The sequence below is a fragment of the Budorcas taxicolor genome, chromosome X, assembly GCF_023091745.1.
Source record: "Budorcas taxicolor isolate Tak-1 chromosome X, Takin1.1, whole genome shotgun sequence".
Lineage (NCBI taxonomy): Eukaryota > Metazoa > Chordata > Mammalia > Artiodactyla > Bovidae > Budorcas > Budorcas taxicolor.
Genome location: NC_068935.1, coordinates 128969707 through 128995440, shown reverse-complemented (window position 1 = coordinate 128995440; position 25734 = coordinate 128969707). Strand labels below are relative to the sequence as shown.

The window sequence follows — 25734 nt, the reverse complement described above, 5'->3', positions numbered from 1 at the left end:
ATGAGACCTACTTCTTTAAAGGATACACTAGCATTTAAAAGTGTTTCAAAAACTACCCATGAATATTTTGGGGGGATATATCTTGTTTTTTTTTTAAGCAGTCCAGATGCAGATTGATTTCTTTTTTTTTTAATTCAGGCTGCCTGGGGGAAAATTTAATCTTTGGTTTCTCCTAAATATCAGTACCATGCTGGACTATTAATCTGGATTTCAAGGAGTAAAATTTTGTTTTTAATTTAAGAAGCTGTATTGTTAACACTCTTTCATTTTGTGGATTAAGAGAGTCCTTTCTCTGAACCGCTAATATTTAGTAACCATAAGGTAAAGGCAAGGTGCCTGAGTCAGTCATCTGGACCTGCCAATGAGGTGAACAATGTGTTTGAAGAATAAGAGTGGATAAATGACTGACTCTCACTTGGCCTCCCCTCCTATGTACTAATAATCTGAACGATGTTTTCCACATGATTGGGACCTCTGTTGTTTATGGCTTTGCCTCTTCTGTCCTGCCTCTAGGTTATTAGGTTTCTGCAAGCTACTGGAGAGCTGATCAAGATTTTAAGCTAAAGATGGTGGTGATGAGTTACCTGAGGGTTATTCTTCAAGCCTCTCCATGCAAGACACCATGGAGAAGGTTCCAGATTCCGAGGTCCACGCCTGCAAGGCCTTGCAGCCTCTACACCTGCACTTACAAATCCCGGAACCGAGTCTGTGAGTACACAGCTGCCTGGACAGAGCGGAAGCCTGGTTGTCTCCTAAGAGTCACGTGTGTTGAGTGTGTGCAGCTCTGATGTCAGTGGTATTCCAGACTGGGATTAGATGCCTTGAGGAGAATACCCCATTATTTCTCTGTTTGTTAAAATATGGGAAGTTTTTCCCCTAACTTTATTGAGCTACAGCTGACCTAAGTCTGAGGTACACATCATGATGATGTAGTCTGGAACGTTCCATCTCTCATTAGAAATTGCAGAAGAGTTACTTGTAGCTGACCACCTGGCCCATGTGTGCTTCGCTGTGACCCTGCAGATCAGGGGAGGTGGCAGATGGTCTTGCCTGACTCCACGGCACTGCTGCCGTGGGGTGGCTCCTTCCGCGCTGTTGGGGCCGGACTGTGCGCTGCAGATGTTGCATGGCATCCCTAACTGTCTCAAGACCTCCCTAAAGGTCCCCTGGAGGCAAAGGGACACTGGCACACAACCCCTGGGATGATAGGAGCGGATAATGTGTGTGATGGTGGAGACATGAGTTTAATGCACTGGTTAAGTGTATCTGCCAAATAGTTATTTTCTATATTTTCCACCAGTCACAGTGAATTCACACAGTTTTCCAATGTTGGTTTGCTTCCAGATTGTAGGTTTCTCAACTTTTCTTCCTTGGGTTTACTCTCTCTGACCTTATTTGCACATTAAAAAAGGAATTTATGAGAATGCCAGTCTAGCTGAATCCATTGCCTTGAAACTGCTTCATATATATATTTTTATTCTAAGTTTATTTTGTTTCTTCCATCACTAACTGTGTTCTCATTAAACTGAACTGGCCTGAGTCATAATAAATTTCTGGTTGCTGGGTGTGGCTTCCTACCAGCAAGCCCACATCCTCCCCAGAATGGCTTCTTCTCAACACTGGTACTTTGCAGTCTAAGGCTAAAAATGGAAAAAAATTAGTCATATTTATCTAGTTACTAACAGAAAGGTTTTTTTTTTTTAACAGAAACTTGAAAGTTAAGGGTCTAATATTCAATATGCTCATGTCTTAGAATACTTTGCTCCTAAGGAATTCCCTGGTAGTCAAGCAGTTAGGACTCCAGACTTTCACTGACAAGGGCCCTGGTTTGATCCCTAGTTGGGGAAGCAAGATACCACAAGCCGAGTGGTGGGGCCAAAAAAAAAACAACCCATAAAACAGTTTGCTCCTTTTGGTAACGACAAAAACAAAAAGTGGTAATGATGTAGGGATGAAGAGCTACCCTTGATTAATTTCCCATATCACATGTTCTTATTTGTAGCTTACTAAGACAGACTGATGACAGTCATAATTTGGTTTTGCTTTAGACGTTTATACTGTCCCTTCTTGTTTCACCCAGAATAATATTTGGTCTTTGCTGCCCTGAGCCACTGAGCATGTCCTGGTCCCTTATCTGCTTAGCTGTAAGGACAATACTCATTATTCCTAGAAACACAGTACCTCAGCATAAGGCCCAGTGACCAAGAATGATCCAAAATCGTTGAGGGTTAGAAAAGATAATGTTCAAAGTCCTTAGCAAGCGTGTCCCACACAGTGAGAACTCAGTGCTGGCAGCTACCTCTAGTACCACAGTTGTTATGCCATCACCACCATCATCATGTCATATGCTCAGCAGCCCCCCTCAGATGTCTGACCATTTTTAGGATCTGGGGAGCACAGCGAGGACTGACTGAGGAGGAGGGTGATGGCAGATTGAGAAGCAGCATTTCACGGGGGCCTGTGCCCCGTGCTCTACCTTCATTCCCCATCAGCCCCAGGGAATCACTGGTGTCAACTCGAACTGCTATTTGCTGTGCTCTCAAGCTACAGACAGTAAATGTTCACAGTCCTAACCCTGCGGACTGGTCATATGATAAAATAAAGATAAAAGCCTGCACCAATTACCCAAAATGAAAAAAAATTAATTTCACTTCATGTATCACCTACTGAAATTGAGCCTAAATGCCTGTCATGAGGAGCTGTTGTCACCATGAAGGCTATTAGTGCTTTTCTACATGAGGAGATATAAGAACTGGGCTCATAAAATCGGCTCCTGAAAATATCTATCTGACGACCTGTACTGCCATGTTTTCCCTGAGCACAGAGGGCCACACTTCTGCTCTCAATCCTAATCTCCTTTCAGGCGGTGTTGAAAATCAGCAGCTGTAGCAATACATAATTTAATTCTCGCAGAGATGGATGGCAAGTGCCCATGGCAAATGCCAATCTGTAGCTGATAATAGCCACAAGTGCCTAGCACTTACCGTATCAGCCATTTTCATCATCAGAGAAAGTTCTAGTTTACAGTACTTATCTATTAATAACTGAACAGTGTTAGAAAACGGTTCTATTAGTGCTCCAATTAATTTTAAAGAACACCAATAAGGCCTGGAGAACAACAGTACTCAAAAGTTTGTTTTGCAATGTCTTCACAAAAATTTCTGTATTCCCCAGATAACAGAGGCTGGAATATCCAGAATGTGTTGTCTTCCATTAACTTTCAAATAATCTTGAGAAACAACTAACCTATTAAGAGCCCTTTGGAATTACAGTAACAGCCTCAGGGGTCTCTGCAGCCATTGATATTCAGTCACTAAGTCATGTCCCACTCTCTGCAACCCCATGGACTGCAGCCTGCCAGACTCCTCTGTGCTCCACTATCTCCCAGAGTTTGTTCAAAGTCATATCCACTAACTTGGTGATGCCATCCAACAATCTCATCCTCTGTTGTCCCCTTCTCCTCCCACCTTCAATCTTTCCCAGCATCAGGGTCTTTTCCAATGAGTCAGCTCTCCGCATCAGGTGGCCAAAATATTGGAGCTTCAGTTTCAGCATCAGTCCTTCCAATGAATTTTCAGGGTTGATTTCCTTTAGGATGGACTGGTTGGATCTCCTTTCAGTCCATGGGACTTTCAAGAGTCTTCTCCAGCACCACAACTCGAAAGCATCAATTGTTTGGTGCTCAGCTTTCTTTATGGTCCAACTCTCATATCCATACATGACTACTGGAAAAACCATAGCTTTGACTAGATGGACCTTTGTCAGCAAAGTGATGTCTCTCCTTTTGAATACGCTGTCTAGGTTTTTTCATAGCTTTTCTTCCAAGGAGCAAGTGTCTTTTAATTTCTTGGCAACAGTCACCATCTGCAGTGATTATGGAGTCCAGGAAAATAAAATCTGTCACTGTTTCCACTGTTTCCCCATCTATATGCCATGAAGTGGTGGGACCAGATGCCATGATTTTAGTTTTTTGAATATTGAGTTTTAAGCCAGCTTTTTCACTCTCCTCTCTCACCCTCATCAAGAGACTCTTTAGTTTCTCTGCACTTTCTGCCATTAGAGTGGTATTAGCTGCATATCTGAGGTTGCTGTTGTTTCTCCCGGCAATCTGGATTCCAGCTTGTGATTCCTCCAGCCTGGCATATCACATAATGTACTCTGCATAGAAGTTAAATAAGCATGGTGACAATATACAGCCTTGACTTACCCTTTTCCAATTTTGAACCAGTCAATTGTTCCATGTCTGCTTCTAACTGTTGCTTCTTGATCCACATACAAGTTTCTCAGGAGACAGGTAAGATATTCTGGTACTCCCATCTGTTTAAGAATTTTTCACAGTTTGTTGTGATCCACACAGTCAAAGGCTTTAGCATAGTCAACAAAGCAGAATTATATGTTTTTTCTGGAATTCCCTTGCTTTCTCCGTGATCCAACCAATGTTGGCAATTTGATCTCTGGTTCCTCTGCCTTTTCTAAATCCAGCTTGTACATCTGGTAGTTCTTGGTTCACATGCTGCTGAAACCTAGCCTGAAGGATTTTAAGCATGACCTTGCTAGCATATGAAATGACCACAATTGTATGGTAGTTTGAACATTCTTTGGCATTGCCCTTCTTTGGGATTGGAGAAAAACTGACCTCATCCAGTCCTGTGGCCACTGCTGATTTTTCCAAATTTGCTAACATATTGAGTGCAGCACTTTAACAGTATCATCTTTTAGGATTTTAAATAGCTCAGCTGGAATTCCATCACCTCCACTAGCATTGTTTGTAGTAATGCTTCCTAAGGCCCATTTGACTTCACCTCCAGGATGTCTGACTGTAGGTGAGTGACCACACCATCATGGTTATCCAGGTTATTATGACCTTTCTTGTATAGTTCTGTGTATTCTTGCCACCTCTTCTTAATCTCTTCTGCTTCTGTTAGGTCTGTTCTGTTTCTGTCCTTTATCATGCCCATCCTTGCATGAAATGTTCCCTTGATATCTCCAATTTTCTTGAAGAGATCTATAGTCTTTCCCATTCCATTGTTTTCCTCTATGTCTTTGCATTGTTCATTTAAAAAGGCATTCTTATCTGTCCTTGCTATTCTCTGGAACTCTGCATTCAGTTGGATATATCTTTCCCTTTCTCCCTTCTTGCTTTTTGCTTCTCTTTTCTCCGCTATTTGTAAAGCCTCCTCAGACAACCACTTTGCCTTTTTGAATTTCTTTTTCTTTGCAGTGTTTTTGGTCACTGCCTCCTGTACAATGTTACAAACTTCTGTCCATAGTTCTTCAGGCACTCTGTCTGTCACATCTAATCCCTTGAATCTATTTGTCACCTCCACTGCATAATCATGAGGGATTTGATTTAGGTCCTACCTGAATGGCCCAGTGGTTTCCCCTACTTTCTTCAATTTAAGACTGAATTTTGCAATAAGGAGCTGATGATCTGAGCCACAGTCAGCTCCAGGTCTTGTTTTTGCTGACTGTATAGAGCTTCTCCATCTTCAGCTACAAAGAATATAATCAATTTGATTTTGGTATTGATTATTCAGTCATGCCCATATAGAGTCGTCTTGTGTGTTGTTGGAAAAGGGTGCTTGCTATGACCAGCATGTTCTCTTGACAAAACTCTGTTAGCTTGTGTCCTGCTTCATTTTGTACTCCAGGGCTAAACTTGCCTGTCATTCCAGGTATCTCTTGACTTCCTCCTTTTGTGTTCCAACCGCCTATGATGAAAAGGACATCTTTTTATGGTGTTAGTTCTAGATGTTGGTTCATAGAACCAACCAACTTCAGCTTCTTTGCATTAGTGGTTGGGGCACAGACTTGGATTACTGTGATGTTGAATGGTTTGCCTTGGACACGAACTGAGATCATTCTGCTGTTTTTGAGATTGCACCAAGTATTGCATTTCAGCTTCTTTTGTTGACTATAAGGGCTACTCCATTTCTTCTAAGGGATTCTTGCATACTGTAGTAGATATAATGGTCATCTGAATTAAATTCGTGGATCCCTTTCATGGATCACAGCCTTGTCATGGCAAAGGGGCTTGCATAATTCAATGAAGCTATGAGCCATGCCATGCAAGGCCACTTAAGATGGATGGGTCATAGCGAAGAGTTCTGACAAAAGTAGTCCACTGGACGAGGAAATGGCAACCCACTCCAATCTCTTGCCTAGAAAATCCCATGTACAGAATGAAAAGGCAAAAAATGTGACATTGGAGGGTGAGCTCCCCCAGGTCAGAAGGTATCCAGTATCTATTGGGGAAGAGCAGAGGGCAATTACTAATAGGTTCAGAAAGAATGAAGCAGCTGGGCCAAAGTGCAAATGATGCTCAGTTGTGAATGTGTCTTGTGGTGAAAGTCAAGACCAAAGCTGTAAAGAACAATATTGCATAGGAGCCTGGAATGTTAGGTCCATGAATCAAGGTAAATTGGAAGTGGTTAAGCAGGAGATGGCAAGAGTGAACATCGACACCTTAGGATTCAGTCAACTAAAATGGTTGGGAATGGGTGAATTTAATCTGCAGCTACAGCGCACTAACAAATAGCCCTAAACTGACCACCAGGAAGTGTGGGCTTTAGTCTGTTGTGGTGGTAATTGCGTGTGATGCTGTGGTTACCTGGGCTCAGCGTCAAAGTGCCTCTTACAGCCCTGATGCTCTAACAAGGCAGTTTGTGATTCTGTGACCATCCTCAACAAAGTCACATGGAGGGTCCCTGTGTATCCTCTTACTGCAGTAGACCTAGGCCTGCTAGGATGGTGTTCAATTTGATGAGTAAACAGCACATCTCAAGAAAAAGGACAGTACAGGGCAAGGCACAGGAGAAAAGGTTAATGATGGTATAGAACAGTAATGTCCAGTAAATAAATGGAATATGAGCCACAAATATGAGCCATATAGACAATTCTATATTTTCCAATAACCACATTTTAAAAAGAACAAATAGTATGTCAGTTACATCTCAATAAAACTGGGGGGGGAAAAGAAAAAGTAAATTTTATTCATTTGTGAAATTAATTATAATATATCAAATATATAGGTGAGATATAGTACAGAGGGGAAATTAATTTTACTAATATATTTTATTTAACCCAATATATCCAAAATATATCTTGTCTCTTTAAAATGAATATAAGAATTATAAATGAACTATTTTACATTCTTTGTTTTGTACTAAGTCTTCAAAGTCCCTAGGTGTTTTACAGCACATCTCAATTTAAACAAGTCATATGGGGTGAGTGGCTACCATATTAGACAGTGCAGGTTAAGAGAGCAACAGCAGGTGAAGGGATGCTTAATATAGTGTGGGTTTGTTAGGGAATGGGCTTTGACTGACCTTGAGAGCCTCGTAGGATTTTAAGAAATGAGAGAGAAACTGGCAGATGTGATCATCTGAACACAAGGGTTCTGGGGTAAACCTGCTTGCTTGGTTGGAGAGACTGTGAGGTAAGGGTAGAGAGACTTGGCATGACCTTGTCTGGTTTTCTCTATTCGTAACATAAGCATTCAGTGCCTCCTTTGTGCATGGCACTAACTTTGACCCTGGGCTGTATAAAAAGTGGAGGACACAGGCCCTTTGAGCAGATAAAGCAAATACACTTTATATGTGAAATGGTTGGTGCTAAATGGCGTGAGAATGAATGCAATATGAGTTCCGAAGAAGGAAAGATTAAAGTGACTGGAGAAGATGTCAAGACCAGTTTGGGAAGATGGAGTAGAGAGGGGTGAGGCAGGAGGAGAAACAACTAAGCAGTGTGGTGTGAAGTGTGGGGCTGAGAGGCCTCAACTAGGCTGGTAGCCATGTCACGGGCAAGGCAAGAAGAGACAAACCTGAAGGAAGATTAAAGAAAAAATAGTGTGATGACCAGCAGGGTAATAGGAAACAAAGATAAAAAGGGAATGAGCCCTTCCCAATGGTGGCCTTTGTCTGCAGCTTGGTCATGGACTGCAGAACACTGAGGGGGAGAACTCATTTTCCCTCTAGCCTTCTAGGGTCCTGGCTGAGGCCTGTGTAATAAGGCAGATTAACAGGAAGAAAACAAACAAAAAGGGTTTAATAACATGCATACCTCCTCGATAGCGTGGGAGAGACCCAGGAAAACAGGAATTCCTCCGGGTGGCCCTAGACCACCTCAATACCCGCTCTAGCTACAGACAAAAGAGGCTGCTGAGACAGGGGTGTTATTGGAGATGACCAGGAAAAGCACGTTCAACAAGGGTAAGGCTGCTCTACAGATCTAAGTCCTGCATTCTCGACTGATGAGTTTTTGGTGACTTAGTCATCCTCCTCTTCCTGATACTGAGAGGGAGACACCCTTTCAAATGGAGCTTTCTGCTGGAAATGTAAATTTCCTTTACAAATTGGTAACTTCCACTCTGTTTCCAGAGCTTCTCCTATGTCTGCTGTTTCTCAAAATAATCCTTATACCAAAGAGATACATTTGGGGGTTGCATATTCCGTTCCCTTCCACTACCCCAAAATATGCCTCTTTGACATATGGATTATTTTGAGCTGATTATTTTGAGACACTGCAGACAAAGAAGCTCTGGAAACAGAGTATAAATTACCAGGTTTTTTTTGCAAAATCCATTTACATTAGAAAGGGGGCCTGTACCTGGAAGACAACTATTACTGGAGATTACTTTTTCACCTTTCTATAAACTTTGTTTAGGATGTATTTCCTCTTCTCACCTTCCTGTGAAATTCATTCCTCCCCTTTGAAGTCCCAGATTGGTCCCAGCCCTTAGCTCAAAATAGTATTTAAGCCACAATTTTCCAGATGCCTTTTCAGTTTTATATCCTTGTGGGGATTCCAGTATGTAAGTAGGTAATTAATTTTTTTTCATCCCTATAATCTTTTTATTATGGTGGGGGTGTGGGGGTCTCAGCTAAGGACCTAAAAGGCTGAGGGAAAGTTATTTTTACTCCCCTACAGTAGCATATTGTGCTACCCTTCATATGTATATAATTATGACTATGCCTATGTAATAAATGTGAGGGAAAAAGATCAGAGTGTTGTGATTAAAAAATAAGAAGAGGGGATCATATTATATAGGAGAGTAGTGAGAGAAGATTTTACTGAGGAAGTGACAAGCCTAATATCTAAATGTAATAGGAGCCAGCCATAAACTCAATGAGAGGAAATTAACTTCTGAGGAGAAGGAAGAGCAGGAACTGAGGGGCTAAGGCAAGAATAAGCTTCTCAAGGGCTAAAAGTGATGCCCCTCCCCCATCCCAGCCCAGGCTGGGGCCATAGGTGGTATAAGCACAAAGAAAAATCAAAGCCAGGACTAGTCACATAAACAAGAGCTAAAGCCAAGCCAAGCACATGAGATCTAAGGGCTTTCATTAATGACACCTAATAGTGTGGTGTAGCCCCTTAAACCATGGTTGATAGAATCACTCTTGCTATTCATTTCATTTTCCCCACACAAGAAGAAACTGGAAACACAGGCTCCGTTGTCAGAGCAGGTAATCATCTTCCTGCTTTGAGGCAAATTCTGAGCAACCATCAAGAAATCATTTTAATCTGTACTTTGTTAGAATGGAGGAAGAGAGAAGAGAACAAAAATGTGACTTTATCTTTGGCAAAACAAGCCTGGGCAAAAGCTGGCTTCTCTAAGGGGACAGTGACCAAGGGCTCCCTAATGGGGGGTGGAGGCGGGTGGAGGGGGTTGGGCTCCAAAAGGAGGAGGTGAGTGGGGGAAAGCTTGGAAGCTAAACTTGTGAATTGAAGGCCGTGAATTGATAGGAGTGTTATGACCATACCTGCGTGCTTTGCGACCCCATGACTGTAGCCCGCCAGGCTCCTCCATCCATGGAATTCTCCAGGCAAGATAACTGGAGTGGGTTACCATTTCCTACGCCAGGGGATCCTCCCAACCCAGGGATCAAACTGAGTCTCTCGTGTCTCCTGCATTGGCAGGTGGATTCTTTACTACTGTGCCACCTGGGAAGCCCGTTATGACCATAAAAGAGCCACTGAAGCAACAGGCCTGGTTTCCTCAGGCTGCTGTTTTGTGGGTGAGGGAGAAGATTCTACGCATTTCCTGAACAAAGTGGGGGCCAATTAAAGGTGAAACAGGGCATCGTCTTAGGCATCTGCTCATCATTTCTGTCTTCCCTAGTCTCCATGGGAGACAGACCCTCACCAGCTGGTTTTGAAGGGTGTGAATGCTCAAAGCCTCGGCCTCCCTCTGGGCATCTCAGGGGAAATGTTGTCAGGTCTCTGCTGGCGGTAAGCTTTAAGACTGACTCAGGCCTGTTCTGGGGGTTTCTGAAAGCTTTAAAATACCAAACTAAATACTAATAAAATGTAGCTTTTTAACCTAACAATAGCATTTGGATAATCCATGCTCAGATTAAAGGGCATTTATCAAATTAGGAGCTACAGGGCACAATAAAGGGGGAGAAGACATGGCTCCTGCCTGCGAAGAATCTGCATTCCAATCCAATAATAATATAATTATATGGTGCCAGTTCCCCCCAGTTTTCACTTTAGATTTCTGAAACAGAAAGTTCTCCTGCTCTCAAGTAAGTTCTTGTTCTTCAGAAGTTACTTTATACCGAGGGAGAAAACCCAAAACGTTGGGTTCAGACCTCTCTGGAGAAGAGATGATCTGCAGTATGTGAAAAGCTGAGCAGAAAAAAGGGAATACCCTGAGTTTGCCTATTGCTTTTGGCTCTAGACCAAGCTTTCTCAACTTTGGCATTACTGATATTTGGGGGCATGTAATTCTTGTGAAAGCCCGTCCTGCTACTATGGAGGATGTTTAGCTGCATCTCTGGCCTCTACCCACTAGATGTCAGTAGCACCCTCCTCCAGTTGGACAACTGAAAAGTGTCTCCAGACATTGCCAAAGGTCCCCTGGGGTCCCCATAGCTCCCTCCTGTGAGAACCACTGGTCTAGAAACTGCCTTGGCACACTCTTTGTCTATACTGTGGGCCACTTGTAGGATCCCGCTTGGGGCAGCTATCTCAGGAAGAGAACCATCTCCCGTGTAAGAGGAAACCAGAGGCAAGCTTGTTTTTTTCTGACAAGTGGAGTACCAGTGACCCTGCCATGCACAGAGGGGTTTGACGGGGCAGCAGCTGCCTTGTCACGTTCTCAAATCCTCAGGCTCGTTCTCAGTGGTGGGATGAGGTACAGAGGGGCATTGGTCATGATTTATCTCAATTCATATTTTGTCTGGTTTTCCTGTTGGTCTTGGTTCTGCCCATCCATGCTGCTTCTAAAGGGCAGAGACCTGGACAACCTGAATTATACACATGGAGTCTGTCTATCACATGTGCATAGCTCTCTTTATTATAAGAAATTTGTTGAGATTTATCAGAGACTTGCCACAAAGACCTGGCACTTGAGTCTGGTAGAAAAATCAGCACCGGTGATGCCATGTGAGACAGAGTGTGCGTGTACCCCTGAACTTACAGTGTCATAGCTACGCATGTGACAGACAGAACTCCAGGGACCTTAGCAATGGTAACATCTGGCCAGGCTTTGCAGGATGTCTGCCTAATCCTCACAGCTGGCTCCCATAAGAGGTGAACTCAGAGGACACGCCTACGTGGGCCCATATGATCCCCGCAGTGAGGATCCCAGCTAGTGGGCCTCTCGATGACAGCCCCGATGTGCTTTCTCCTAGTGCACCCCCTCTGGGAGAAAGTGGACCTGGCCCCGGCGGGTGAGCGCCAGTCGCCCATCAACATCCGGTGGAGGGACAGTGTCTACGATCCTGGCTTACAGCCGCTCACCATCTCTTATGACCCGACCACCTGCCTCCACGTCTGGAATAACGGGTACTCTTTCCTCGTGGAATTTGAAGACTCTGCAGATAAATCAGGTGAGAGCCAGACCCGTGGTCTCATCTGGAGTTAAAGGGACAACTTCATGTCAGCACAGGCCACATCACACAGCCCCGGGAAGTCTCTTGGTAGCAGTGGTATGGGACTCATTGGACTTACTTTCATAATGTATGGAAGAAGCCCCTTCTCTTTTTTATGAACGTTTTCCTCTAGTATCGGTAGTGTTTTTCATTAGTGAACAAATATCTCTATAGAGAGAATTTGTAAGTGATAAAAAGATAGGCTTTGAAATTAAACCCTTGCTAGAAATTTCTTTTGCATATGTGTATTGCATATGTACAAATGTTCTCTGCTTGCTGACTTTATAAGACATTTTTATTTAATTATAATATTATTTAAATAGATCTAACTGATGAGACTACAGTACCATTGAAATGGGGCATAAAGCATATTCATGTGTGCATGAGGTTACAGTCTAAACTAGTTAAGAGACCAATGGTATATAAGAAAAATGGAAACTCATGTTCTGTTCATTTTGTTAAACAATATTACCTAGTGTAAATGAAGCACAATTTAAAAGAGATTTTAAAATTCAAATATTATATTGCTTTTAAATCTACTTTTTTTCAGCCTACCCAGATATAAACTAATCTAATGACTTCAAAGTTTACCTGAAACTTTTAGTGTCTATTGAAAACCATGTGATTAATTCTATGCAGGATTCTTTTTTCAAACTGAATTTGATAGTATCAAATAATCTTAATTTGTCTGAAATAATTGTTACTTGAAATAATGTATCTGCCTGCAATGCAGGAGACACAGGCTTGATCCCTGGGTCAGGAAGATCCCCTTGAGGAGGAAATGGCAACCCACTCCAGTCTTCCTGGCTGGAGGATCCCATGGAGAGAGTACCCTGCCGGGCTACAGTCTGTGGGGTCGCAAAGAGTTAGACATGACTGAGCAACTAAGCACATGATCCATCTTAAGGAATGGTTCTCAGCCACTGGCAATTTTGCTGCCCCTCCCTCCCCAGGGACTAGGGACGCGGCAACAGCTATAGGCATTTTGGTTGTCACATTGGGAGGAGCGTGCTGTCGGCATCTCGTGGGTCGAGGCCACAATCACCAGCATTTATGAAGAGTTATCCAGCTTCAAATATCAATAGATGCACTCACTAGAGTGCATTTGTTTCTTTCTATTACCAATACTGATACAGTAATTAAATTTGATTTTTATTAGGCCTAAATCATTCTTTACTGCAAAAGAAAATCAATAGAGCTAAGATTGAGAAGCTTTGATTTTCTCTCATGAAGGTGAAATGCATCCATGAAAGTGTTAATGAATAAAGTTAAAAGTATATCTCAGAACTTCCCTGGTGGTCCGGTCATTAAGAATCTGCCTGCTAGTGCAGGGTACATGGGTTTAATCCTCGGTCCGAGAAGATTCCACATGTGGCCGGGCAGGATTTCAATTTCACCCAACAGATTAGACTGAACATTTGCCAAACTCATGCTCACAATATGGAGCTGGCATAGAAAAATCAGAATTTTTTAGAAGACAATTTTATGTCTATTTCACTACACTTTAGTATCATACTCTTACTAATTTAGTGAATCATGTGGTATTATTCTCTGCACTTCCCCTAGCCCTCAAAGAAAAGTAGTCATTAGTATTTTTGCTCACCCTTACAAAACTCTTTTTTTTTAAACTCTTTCTTTTTTCAAAAAAGGAAATTATGTAAAACATTTGTGAAAGCCAGTAAGATAAACAGTAGACCATTACATGACATAGCCAGTGTATTTGGACCTCTGGATGACTGTACTCAGTCATTTGCATACATAAAATTCAACTAATGAGGCAATAAACTCTAAAATAATTAATATGGATGAGATGGAAGGTTTGGTTTTCCTGTTGTTGTATGGTTTAACCATGAACAGACATCGCCAGGGTCTGCTCAGATGCCAGAAATGAGGAACTAACAGCTTCAGCAGATTCAAGCAAAAAAAAAACAAAAAAAAAAACAAAAAAAACTGCACAACCCAAAGCCTGAGGAAGAATGACTTTTAAAACTCATATCTGAACATTTCCCCTATAATGTACTGATTTCAGTAGTTCCAGAAAGTAAAGTATGTGGATGACTCACATTGTTCACTCTGTCCAAAGGGAGATAGGGGATAGTTTTTGATTTGCAAATTTCCTTTTCCATTTCAATGTAAGGAAAAGAAACACTGTTATCTTCAAATATTGAAAAGCAAAGTGCTGGCGCATAAAAAAGAAAGTATCTTTTGTACCCATATTTCAGTTTTATACGACTATGTTAGATAAATATGCTGAGAGAAATCTGCATTTTATTGTGCATAAAAAACACTGGGCATAGTAAATATAGACCGTAAAACTAAGGCAAGAATTAGCCTTTAATAATTGTGTGCGGCTTGGAGTATAGTTAAATCCTGGTGTCATTCCGAGTGCAGGTCTTGCCCTTATGCATATATTAATTGCATGGAAATCAAGTTTGTAAACACTGGTATATAATACAGTGTGCTCCATTTAAGACAGTTCATGAGAAGGTCCACCCACAGAGTCTACTTTTCCCCTGCATTTCTCCACGACATCAAAAACATCAAATCCCCTGAATTGTTGGATGTGCCATTTCAGTGATCGAGGGAGGACCCCTGGAACACAACTACCGATTAAAGCAGTTCCATTTTCACTGGGGGGCCATTGATGCCTGGGGCTCTGAGCATACCGTGGACAGCAAATGTTATCCGGCAGAGGTAAGTTGAGAAGTTTGGGAACAGTGACAACAGTGGAGAAGAAGGAATAGTTCTGAGTTTCCAGTTCTAAGAAATTATCAAGAAGAATCAGGTAATTCCTATAAATGCTAACTCTCTCAGGGGCATATTTGATGATTCCCAGTTCAAACATGTAAAAATAATAACTGCCCTCATTTCAAATAATATGACAGAAATCAACCTTAAGGTCCTGAAACAGAATTCTTCTAGAATTCTAAGCTAGGCTCACACGATAGCCTAAATTAATAACGCAGGCACAGTGCAGGGTCACCAGGTCAAGTTAACCCAAGTGAGAGATGCTGGGAGCCTAAATGAAAGTGGTGGCAATAGAAATAGAGAAAAAGAGGACGACTTAACAAGCACTTTTGAAATTAAAGCAAAATGACTTGGAGGCAGGGTCCTCTTCAGGAAAGGAGAGGAAAAAGTTAAACATGACCTTGAGAGTGTCACTTGGGAGGCAGGGTGAGGATTCATGAATGATGGACAAGGAATGATTTGTAGGGAAATAAAAGGGGCCAAAATACATAGAATTTCTTCTTAACAACTTTCCACCTAATTTAGTTTTAAATGGTACCTTAAAAAGAAACACATTTTAAGTGGTTATGCCTCGAACAAATTTGTCCTAAACTTCTAGTCCACATAGGGAGAATCTATTTCTCTCAACATAAACATCTCTCCTTCAGATGCAAATGGATTTTGTATATGAGTGTTTCATGCAAATCAGGATGGGAATAGACAAATGTTGCTCCCTCACTGAAATGTTATTCACTTGGAGATAGATATATACACATATATGTGTATACAAAATTTTCACCCCAAATAAAGCCTATTCCAAAGTAGTATTAATTACTGCCCCTGTATATATTTCTTCCTGTTCTTTAATTCTGTCTTATTTTGCACCAGATTGTCATATGCTTTTCTCAGTGGCTTTATTTTGGGTGAGGAAGCACAGTAAATATCATATGTGAATAAGGCTGTTTTTGAGCAATCCTACATGATCATATGTGAAACCATCTTTTAATGGTGTTTCAGCTGCACTTGGTGCATTGGAATGCAGTCAAGTTTGAACACTTTGAGGATGCAGCACTGGAAGAAAATGGTTTGGCTGTGATAGGAGTATTTTTAAAGGTAAAAAAAAATCCTACTAGCTTTAAATGATACAGTGTATCCTAGGATGAAAAGATACAACATTGCAATTTTAAGTTCTAAAAATATTGAGATAAAAATGTTTAAAAGACAAGGTTGTTATGAATATATTTCAAATGGTATAGCAATGCACAGTCCAGTACAGTAGTCACAAGCCACCTGTGGCAACTGAGCACTGGAAATGTGACCACTTAAAAAAAAAAAGAAATGTGGCTAATTTGTGGAACAATTTTTAATTTTAATTAAAGAAATGATGCTTAAATGGAGCAGGGCACCTTCGCCTATAGGCACGTTGACCCTGTCAGCAAACAGCCTACTCAGTTTTCTGTGTCTAATTGAATTCAGTGATGTTTAAAACATTCTAAATTACCAGTTTAAATGTAGCTTAAGTAGTATGGTTGGTTTGTTTTTATATAATCACCAGGTGGTTAATTTTAATTTACATTTTGTTGCAGTTTCAAAAGTGAGATTTCTATTGTTTTTTTTAGTATTTTCTCATTGTTCCTTTAGCTAGGCAAGCATCACAAAGAGCTACAGAAACTGGTGAATATTTTGCCATCAATTAAGCACAAGGTAATTTTTCCCCTCTAAATCACTTGAGATATGCTTTATGTTTCAATCTCTGAGTGGAGACAATAATAGGGCACTTTGAGTTGGGAAATGTAACTCACCTCAGTGCAACTGAGGTTCTCTTTGAAAGTCTCCCCTTAAGACACTTGCCATTTATGACGCTTCTGTTGAGAGAGCCCCTGGCCCTGGGACACTCTGCAGGGGACAGAAGGGCTCTGCTTTGGCTGCCATGCCACTGAGCACTCAAGGACTCGGGAACAGAACGAGTCCCCTTCTTGGCCCCAACCCCTGCTCCTTCTCAGTCCTTGTGCAAACCCTCAGGGCAGCCTTCTGGAGTCTAGCTACCCTCCCACAGGCAGGGAGCAAAGTTTGATAGAAACTTGGTTTGTCCAGTCTTACAGAACAATTACCACATCCTTCAGGGTGGATATTTCTGTGTGCCCCAAAGATTAATTGTTCAGTATTCAGAATCCCAGATGGGGCTACTTTCTGAAAGTCTATTCTCTCTCTGTTCCCTCCCCCTCTCTGCCTCTGTCTCTCTCCCCCACCTTCTTCCCATTCCCTCCCTCTCCATCTCCCTCTTTTTTCTCTTCCTCTCTCTCTCTCACTCTTCTGCCCCCCTTCCCATGTCCCTATCCCTCCCTCTCCCGTTCCCAATCCAGGATCCTGTCTCCTCCTAATGCACTGCATTTTAGAAAGGTGAATTCTTTTAGTCTCTCTTGAAAATGAAAAGCCTCCGTGTTTATGCACCAGCTACTACCTAATGCCTCTCAAAGAGTTCAGGGAAGCCAGCCTGCGCTAACCTCACTAGAACTGAGGGAGAAAATGGCTTTTGCTCTGTTCCCACTGAGGACTATCAGAAATACATGGTTAATTGTAAGAACAAAGCGAGAGTGTGATTTTGTCCTAAGGTGACCAGAGGTACCTGGAGCCCATCTGGACCACTGCAGGTCCTCAGACTCCCCTAGAATCATCACCACATCATATGACTCCCGAGTTGTTTTCACCATGAAATGATGACTCCATGACTCCTTCTCTTGGCTAGGACACACTTGCAGAATTTGGGTCATTCGACCCTTCCTGTCTGATGCCTACTTGCCCAGATTACTGGACCTACTCGGGGTCCCTGACTACACCGCCACTCTCTGAGTCTGTCACTTGGATCATTAAGAAGCAGCCTGTAGAGGTTGATCATGATCAGGTATGTTCTTTCCACATTTCTATATAAAGAAATTCTAGTCTGTGCCTTTAAAACAAGGCTGAGCTCAAACATTGGCATCAGTTTTTACTATCTTGTAATACTTATATATTTTTATTAAAATGTGCTAACATCTTGTGTTATTTTGGATATAATTTAGGGAATGCTTCAAATTGGCTAGAGAGAAGAGTTAAAACTTAGGAAACATAAGCTTTTTACTTCCATATTTGACAATTACATGTGTTTTATGTATTATATATTTTATATGTAAATATGAATCTTTATGTAAACAAGACCCTTTTAAAGGGAATAAGGAAGGCTCAAAGTGGATGTGCTCAAAACTCTTCAAAAGCTTTAAGGGAATTTTGCTATGGAACCTCAGGATAAAAACAGAAGCCAACAGCATGTGTCCAGAAATTTTAAGTCAGTTGTTTTGACCCTGGAGTTTATTTTTCCCTAGAAACTAAATAGGTGTTAATTACTATGTTAACACACAAATCCTATTTAATTCATAATATAAGTGAACTGCAGTAGTATTTGCTTATGCTTGCTTTATGGGATTTTAATTCATCACAAAGCATTTTCACAAGAACAAAAGTTCCAAAACCTTTTTTATGAAGCCAGGATAACTGACACCAACATCCACCAAAGATACGACCAAAAAAAAAAAAAAATTTTACAGACTGATATCTCTGAAGAATATATTTTTTCAAAAGCTAAAATAGGGACTTCTTTGGTGGTTCAGTGGTTAAGACTCCACACCCCCAATGCAAGGAACTCAGGTCTGATCCCTGGTCAGGGAACTAGGATCCTGCACATCACACAGAGGTTGTGGTTAAAAAAAAAAACACAAAAACTAAAATAGTATTTCAGAAACAGAATCCAGCAGTGTGCTAAAAGAAATATATATTATACTCTATTCAAGTAGTATTTATTCTAGTAATGCAAGGATGGTTCAATACTAGGAATATTATTTATCATATCAATGAATCTAAATATAAAAATTATTATTATTTCCATAGATTCTTAAAATGCACTAGCAAAATTCAACATTCATGTTTTTCTTTTTAATTTTCAATAAAATAGGAATGTATAGAGACTTCTCTAATTTGATAAAATAGATTGATCTCAGTTCTAAAGTAAGTAGGATGCTTAATATGGAAAAGAATATTACTATATTAAATTTTAAATTAAGTTTTATTCTGGAAGTAGTATAATTAGACAAGAAACCAAAAAATAAATTAGAGAAACAATAAAAGGAACTACTACAAAAATATGATAATTCAGTAATTAGTGGAGTACAAAATATTAATTTCTAGAAATCAGTACCTTTGACATGCAGGAATCACAGTCAGTTAAAAGATATAATGGAAGAAAGAATGCTATTTATAATGGAAAGAAAAAATACAAAATATCTTGGAATCAGCTTAACAAGAAAACTTAAAATACTCCTGAAAGACATAATAGACTTGAACTGATAAAAAATTACTTCCATGTGATTGAATAGGAAGATATCATAAAGATACCTGTAATGTCAAGTCTCCTTAAGTTGTTATTGTCCATGAATTCCATAAATTTGATGTAATCCCAATAAATATACCAATAGGATTTTAAAAATAGGCTACTTCTGGCCTCACGTGGAAAAAAAAAAGTATAAACAAATAGCCAGGGAAATTGTGAAAGAGAAAATGAAAGATGATTAAATCAACCAAGTTACAAAGCCTCAATAGTTAAATAGTGTTGTGTGCTCAGTCACTCAGTCCTGTCTGATTCTTTGTGACCCCATGGACTATAGCCCACCAAGCTCCTCTGTCCATGGAATTTCCCAGGCAAGAATACTGGAGTGGGTTGCCATTTCCTCCTCCAGGGGATCTTCCCAACCCAGGGATTGAATCGGCATCTCCTGCATCAGCAGGCAGATTCTTTACCACTGAGGAAGCCCAAATAGCGTTGTGCTGGTACACAAATAAAGAGATCAATCATAGGATGAAAAATGTAGATTCAGAAATATGTCAGAAATATGTCTCATATGTAGATATGGGAATTTAGTTTATGATAAAGGTTGCATCTCAGCTCAGTAGGGGGAAAAGATGAGATTATTCAGTAAGATCAATGGGGACAATTGAGCAGACACTTGGGGACAAAAAGTTGGATCAACCATTCAAACCTTAGACAAGAATATATTCCAGACATATTAAGTATTAAAAATACTGTCATAAAAGTACTAGGATAAGCCCAGGAAAATCTGTTCATACATCCAAATGGAGGAAGCTTTTCTAACCATGTATCGAAACCAGAAGTCACAGAGATAGCAACTAGTAGACAACATAATTTAAAGAAAAAAAATTTGTGTAGTGAAAACCACTATAAATAAATGACAATACAGAGTTTGCTCATAAGACTGGTCTTGGGGACCTATGCATTTAGTCTATTACTATCCTTCATATTTAAAAATTGATATAACATTGAAAAATAAATAAAATAAATCAGAGGGTCAGTGGCCCATGTGAGAACTTTTCAAATGAAATTTCAACACAGAAAATTCAGTAAGAAAAAATGTTAGCTGTCATCAATAATCCTAGTTGCCTATAATCTTACCACTATGTGTTAATCATTGTTTGGATAAATCCTTCTGGTCTTTTATTTATACAGATGCACATAATTCCTTCTGTTCTTTTAGCTATATAAATATATACAAGTTTAAAATGAAAGTAGTAAAAATGAAAGTAATTTATTCATGAAGTAAAGCTATCTTTCTATTGAAAATATTTATGCTTCCTGTTTCTGTTTCTAGCTTGAGCAATTTCGAACCCTGCTCTTCACTTCTGAGGGGGAGAAAGAGAAAAGAATGGTGGACAACTTCCGCCCCCTTCAGCCCCTAATGAACCGCACTGTCCGCTCATCCTTCCGTCATGACTATGTGCTAAACATACAGGCAAAACCCAAGCCTTCCACCAGCCAAGTGACTCCCTAAGATGCCATTATCTAGGTAGTTATCTTGCTTAAATATATACTACTTCTTTAAATATTGTTAACTAGACTCTTCTAAATGCCTGCATTTAACAATTATAAACGAGCCTTTCTTCGTATGGCAGTGTTCCTTAGTCTTTGAGGGAAGCTCTTTAGTAAACAAATTTTTACTTTTATTGCTGCTGATGTTTATCACTGAAGTACCAGTAAGAGATACAAGTTTCTCTTATAGCAACCTGTTGGTAACTGTAATATCTTTTTACACGCAACATTTTTGAGTTGTTGTTTTATGTTTATCAATTGGTGATTCTAGAGTTATAAGTAGGGATAAGAATCAAAAGATTTAACAACTGGTAAGGCACAGACACTGACCATCCGGAATGCAGGGTTTTCAGAAACAGCCACAGGACCCAGATTGGCACTTCTTGGTTGAACACTGGCTATGTTTTAGGTATATTTGATTTTAAAACATAACTGTGTATTCTTTTATAAGGCCTTCTCAGTGGGTATATGTACCTCAACTTTTAGCTGTCATCACTAACACATGATATGATTACTTACTATCAATTAATGATATAGAAAAAATATTTTGTAATCCTAAAAACACAAGTGTATACTTATATCTGGAAATTCTTTTGTATTTCTGAAAGCCAGATGTTCTACTTAAAGGCTTGATCATATAGAAAACATATGCATTCTGAGGAAAATATAACCACAAATATGTTCATCTCAAAAAGAAAAAAGAAAAGCATATGCAGAATATTTTAAAGAAAATGCTTTGAGTGCCTAGAAATGCTTTCATGATCTATTTTACAGAAATATTTTTCAAAAGACTAGTAATACAATAGTCTATGGTTTACAATATTATTTTGCATTGTATGTACACTGATTCATAGAATACAATCATATTTTCCACACTGAAAAAACTATCTTGACTTCCCTTTAAAACTATCTGAACTGTATTTTATTTCATTAGTTGAGGTTCTGTGCAAGGTAGGAGATAACATAAATATCCTAATTTATACCGTGGTTTAGAAGACTTTTGCTATAATAAGAAGGAAAGAAACTCATCAGATAGGTAAAACCTAGATAATTCTACATACTGTGAGGAATCCAATCCAGAGTCACCCTTGCTTGTAAATATGTGGAATGTTTCTAATTGCCTACAAGCCTGTATTCAAACTCAATACTGCATTTACTAGTATATTTGTTTTATTAGTATGCTAGTCATCTGATCTGTAAGATAAGGTTGGATGAATATACTTAACACTACTGAACTATACAATGAAAAAGGTTAAGATGGTAAATTTCATTTTAATGTGTATTTTACCACAAGTAAAAGTAACTAATAAATTCAGTAGGGAAAAAAATAGGGTTGGAGTTGTATGTTTAAGTTTAGGGGCATATCTCTGCTCTTAAAAAAGGAAGAGGGTGAAGGCATTGCTTCTACAGTGCATGCTTTCTCTGGAAAATGGAAGCATACATGCTCTAGGAAATGAATAAAATTCTTTACAAGATTAATATGGGGAAAAAGCTATGTTAACTTTATTCTTATCTGTTTTAAACCATGCCTGCATGCATGCTCAGTCACTTCAGTTGTGTCCAACTCTTTGCGACCCTATGGACTGTAGCCCGCCAGGCTTCTCTGTCCATGGAATTCTCCAGGTAAGAATACTGGAGTGGGTTGCCATGCCCTCCTCCAGGGGATCTTCCCGACCCAGGGATCGAACCCACGTCTCCTGTGTCTCCTGCATTGCAGGTGGATTCTTTACCCACTGAATCACCTGGGAAGCCATTGCAAACCATAGTTATCTTTAACAGGTACACACATGAGATATGTACAGGCTTCCCTCCTAGCTTTCTTGCAAATTCTTGGTGTAAAATTCTATTGCAGTGAGTCTTCTAAATTGGAGGGAGAACCAATGCACAGAATGCCTCACCTGCCCTTCCATCTTAGAGATATAGAAGATATTCATAGGGTGTGTCCAGGTTGGCCACCCCTGATTAACATACATCTAGTGTTCTGGTGTAGTTTTTAACAGTACCCTCTTTCACTCTCAACCATGTCCTTCTTTGTATTACAATTGCTGCTCATTTTCATTACATAATATAATAAAACCTTTTCTTTAAAATGTTAATGTTTGTTAAATGACTTTTTGTTCCTATTAGTTTCTTTGAGTATGTAAGATGTTTGTAAAATTAGTGAGACAACATGCAGATCAAAAAATGACTGGAAAACTCATGAGGGATTTACCAGAGAAGCAGGAATGGAAAGATCCACCCAGTGCTCCAATTTCTATGGAACCAGTGCACAGTCTGCTGACATCACCAGTAGGGCAAGCTGCCAGCCCCATTCTCCTTTCCCAGGGCTACATGGGTTACGGTAAGGTTGGTTATTCTAAAACCAGGCTTCCACCTCAAAAAAGTTTAGGAAGATGCCCTTCTCTTGATTACAGGGGAGTGGAGGGTGGCAGGGTAGGGGGATGGGGCGGGGGGAACACATTCTTTTGGCACAATATTAGCAAAAACACAGTACTGTAATCACTTTAGGTGTTTTTCTATTCACTTGAAGACTCAAATTTTGATAACTATTCTACTTAATGTTGTATTGTCTTTTCAATTCAACTTTAAGTTCTTTCATATCAAATTTTACTGATCAAAATGGATACAATTCAATTAAGTGAATAAGCTCAATTTTGCAATCTAATTAGTACATATTAACAATACTGGCTACTTCACCTATAAATAGTACTGCTTTCTTGTTGTTGGGAACTGAATGTTTGTGTCCCCTCAAAATTCATATGTTGGAAACCTAACTCCCAATGTGATGCCATTAGAAGGTGGCGCCTTTGAGAAATGACTAGGTCATGAGGTTGGAGCCCTCATGATGGAGTTAGTGATCTTATAAAAGAGACCCACAGAGCTCTCTCAGCCCTTCCACCATGTGAGGACATAGAAAGAAGACGGCCATCTATGAATTAGTAAGAAAGTACTCACCAGACACTAAATATGCCATCTGCCACCGCCTTGATTTTGGACTTCCTGGCCTCTAGAACTGTAAGAAATAAATCTTGTTATTTATAAGCCATCCAGTCTGGTATATTATTATGGCAGCCTGAACAGACTAAGACACTTGTCCCTATATACATTTGGATTCCTGCTTTTCAAATTCAACCTACTCTTCAAAAGTGGTACTTTGGTTTGGGTTCTAGGTGGGGATACCATCTGTCACCATTCTAACAGTTGTGTTGCTCTGAGCTTATCACTAGACAAAAGAATCAGTAAGAATGAATAAAGAATAACTTTATTCACTAATAAATGAATAAGAACTGATTGAATAAAGAACTGAATAAAGAATAACTACCACTGGATAGCTCCTTCCTCCAAAGAAAACTTTTAATCAGTTGTACATATATAGATTTGTAAGTATTTTCATATTAATATGCATTTATAAGTATCTTATCTTGTTACTTTTAGGGATAACTATAATCTGGAAAATATATAAAGCCTTTGGCATAGCAATGAGTGTTGAAGAGGACTTGAGACTCCACTGTATCTCCTTGAGTAAATCTGGTGATTTAATAATGAAATTAATGGTAGGCAAGAAATATTCTTTCATGAGAATTCCTGCATTGACCTTTCAGTGAGTCCCAGTATTACTGTCCTATGAGAGCAATAAAAAAGCCAAATTAATTGAAAGACTCCCAACCTGGTAAAGAGTAAATATTTTTTTCTTGCTCTCCCTTTATGCTTGCTATAAATGAAAAAAAATACAATTATGGATCATTCTTTTGTCATTTTATAGTAATTAAGACTCATTTAATAATAGCATATTTGTAATACCATTATCTATTACATCATTTATATATTTATAAATGTGAAATATTTTAACTATAAAGGAAAAATATTTTCTTTAACTTTTTAAGAATAATCAGCTATTTCCTACTGACAATTTAAGACAAAAACTTAGGCTTTTTCCCATAAAAAAGGGATAAACATGTATACTTGAGAATAAGTAGAAGTTGTAGTTCAGGCACCAAGAAAAATAGAAAATACATGTTACATTGCAGAATAAATATAAATTTGTTCTATTTATCAGAATATCATAGTAGACTATATCTTTGCATTACATTTTTGCATATCTTATTTTTATCTTATGATTTATCAAATGATGGGAACTATAGTTTGGAAATGAAACTGGCTTGTCGAGTAACTTCTGTAATGAAATTAATTTAAACTTATTCATGAAAATGAATTCAGCAGTTAATTGCTGAAGATAAATATCTAACTCCTATAAATGAAGATTTAAATTCACTTCTAAATCATAATAGAATAAAATCTAAATCTGTATCCTTTTAAATTAGGCGTATCTTCCTAGAAGACATCTTTAATTATTCTGATATGAGAGTCTGGTCTGATTCATAAGAAATGTTACAGCAACCCAAACACTAATGCTTTCAGAATGGCAACAATTCTCAGCATAATTCCTGGTCACAGAAACCAGCAAAATTGGAGATCTGCACAGTGATGTTTTGTGCCAGCCAAGGAATTCTCTAGTTAGAGGCTATAACTGCCAAATCTCCACCTTCAAGAAGTTTAAGATACAGTGCAAAATGAAGTCTTATGGAGGCAACAAAGTACAATATAGTGTGATAGGTGTTATAAAAGGTGAAATACTTGTGCAAGGAGCACCCATAGGACAAGTATTTAATCTACTCTTGAGGGTGTTGGGAAGTTTTCAAGCTACTGCTGCTGTTAATAACAACTAATGTTTCTGGGACACTAATTATCGCCAGACACTATGCCAACATATAGCATTTCCCTGATTTTTACAGATGAGAAAACTGAGGGCTAAACATTAGGAACTGGGAGTTCCCTGCCAGTCTACTGGTTAGGACTCAGATTAAAAAAAAAAAAAAGATCAAATAGTCAAGGCTGGAGTTTCCCAGTCCATCCAACTCCCAAGTCTATGTTCCTAATTACTGATGCACTGAGCTGAACAAGGCCACCTTGGAGCCTTGTTTATTATGCAAGTGTCTTTGTAAGAAAGAGTAAGGCAGAGTTTATGAAGAGTTTGGGCTTCTGCTGAATGATTTCAGGGAGGGAGTAGGGAAACAGGCACCTTAGTAATTGGGTATCTCAGTAAATTTGATTTGGATGAGGGAGGAACAAAGACAAGCCAGGAAGGAAGTTATCCAATTAATAAAAGAAGGGGATTGTTAATCCTTTTGCAGTTGCAATGTGTCTTTGGGAGAAACGTTT

At 39.4% G+C, this 25734-nt stretch overlaps 1 protein-coding gene across 1 annotated transcript; it reads left to right on the top strand.

Moving 5' to 3' along the window:
* The first annotated feature begins 522 nt into the window (after window positions 1-522).
* LOC128069918 (carbonic anhydrase 5B, mitochondrial) lies at window positions 523-20476 on the top strand. The gene is made up of 7 exons (XM_052663161.1): window positions 523-708; window positions 11637-11834; window positions 14452-14570; window positions 15621-15716; window positions 16245-16307; window positions 17350-17505; window positions 20297-20476. The coding sequence occupies exons 1-7, from the start codon at window positions 567-569 to the stop codon at window positions 20474-20476; spliced, it is 954 nt and encodes a 317-aa protein (XP_052519121.1). The 5' UTR covers window positions 523-566.
* The last annotated feature ends 5258 nt before the right edge of the window (window positions 20477-25734 follow it).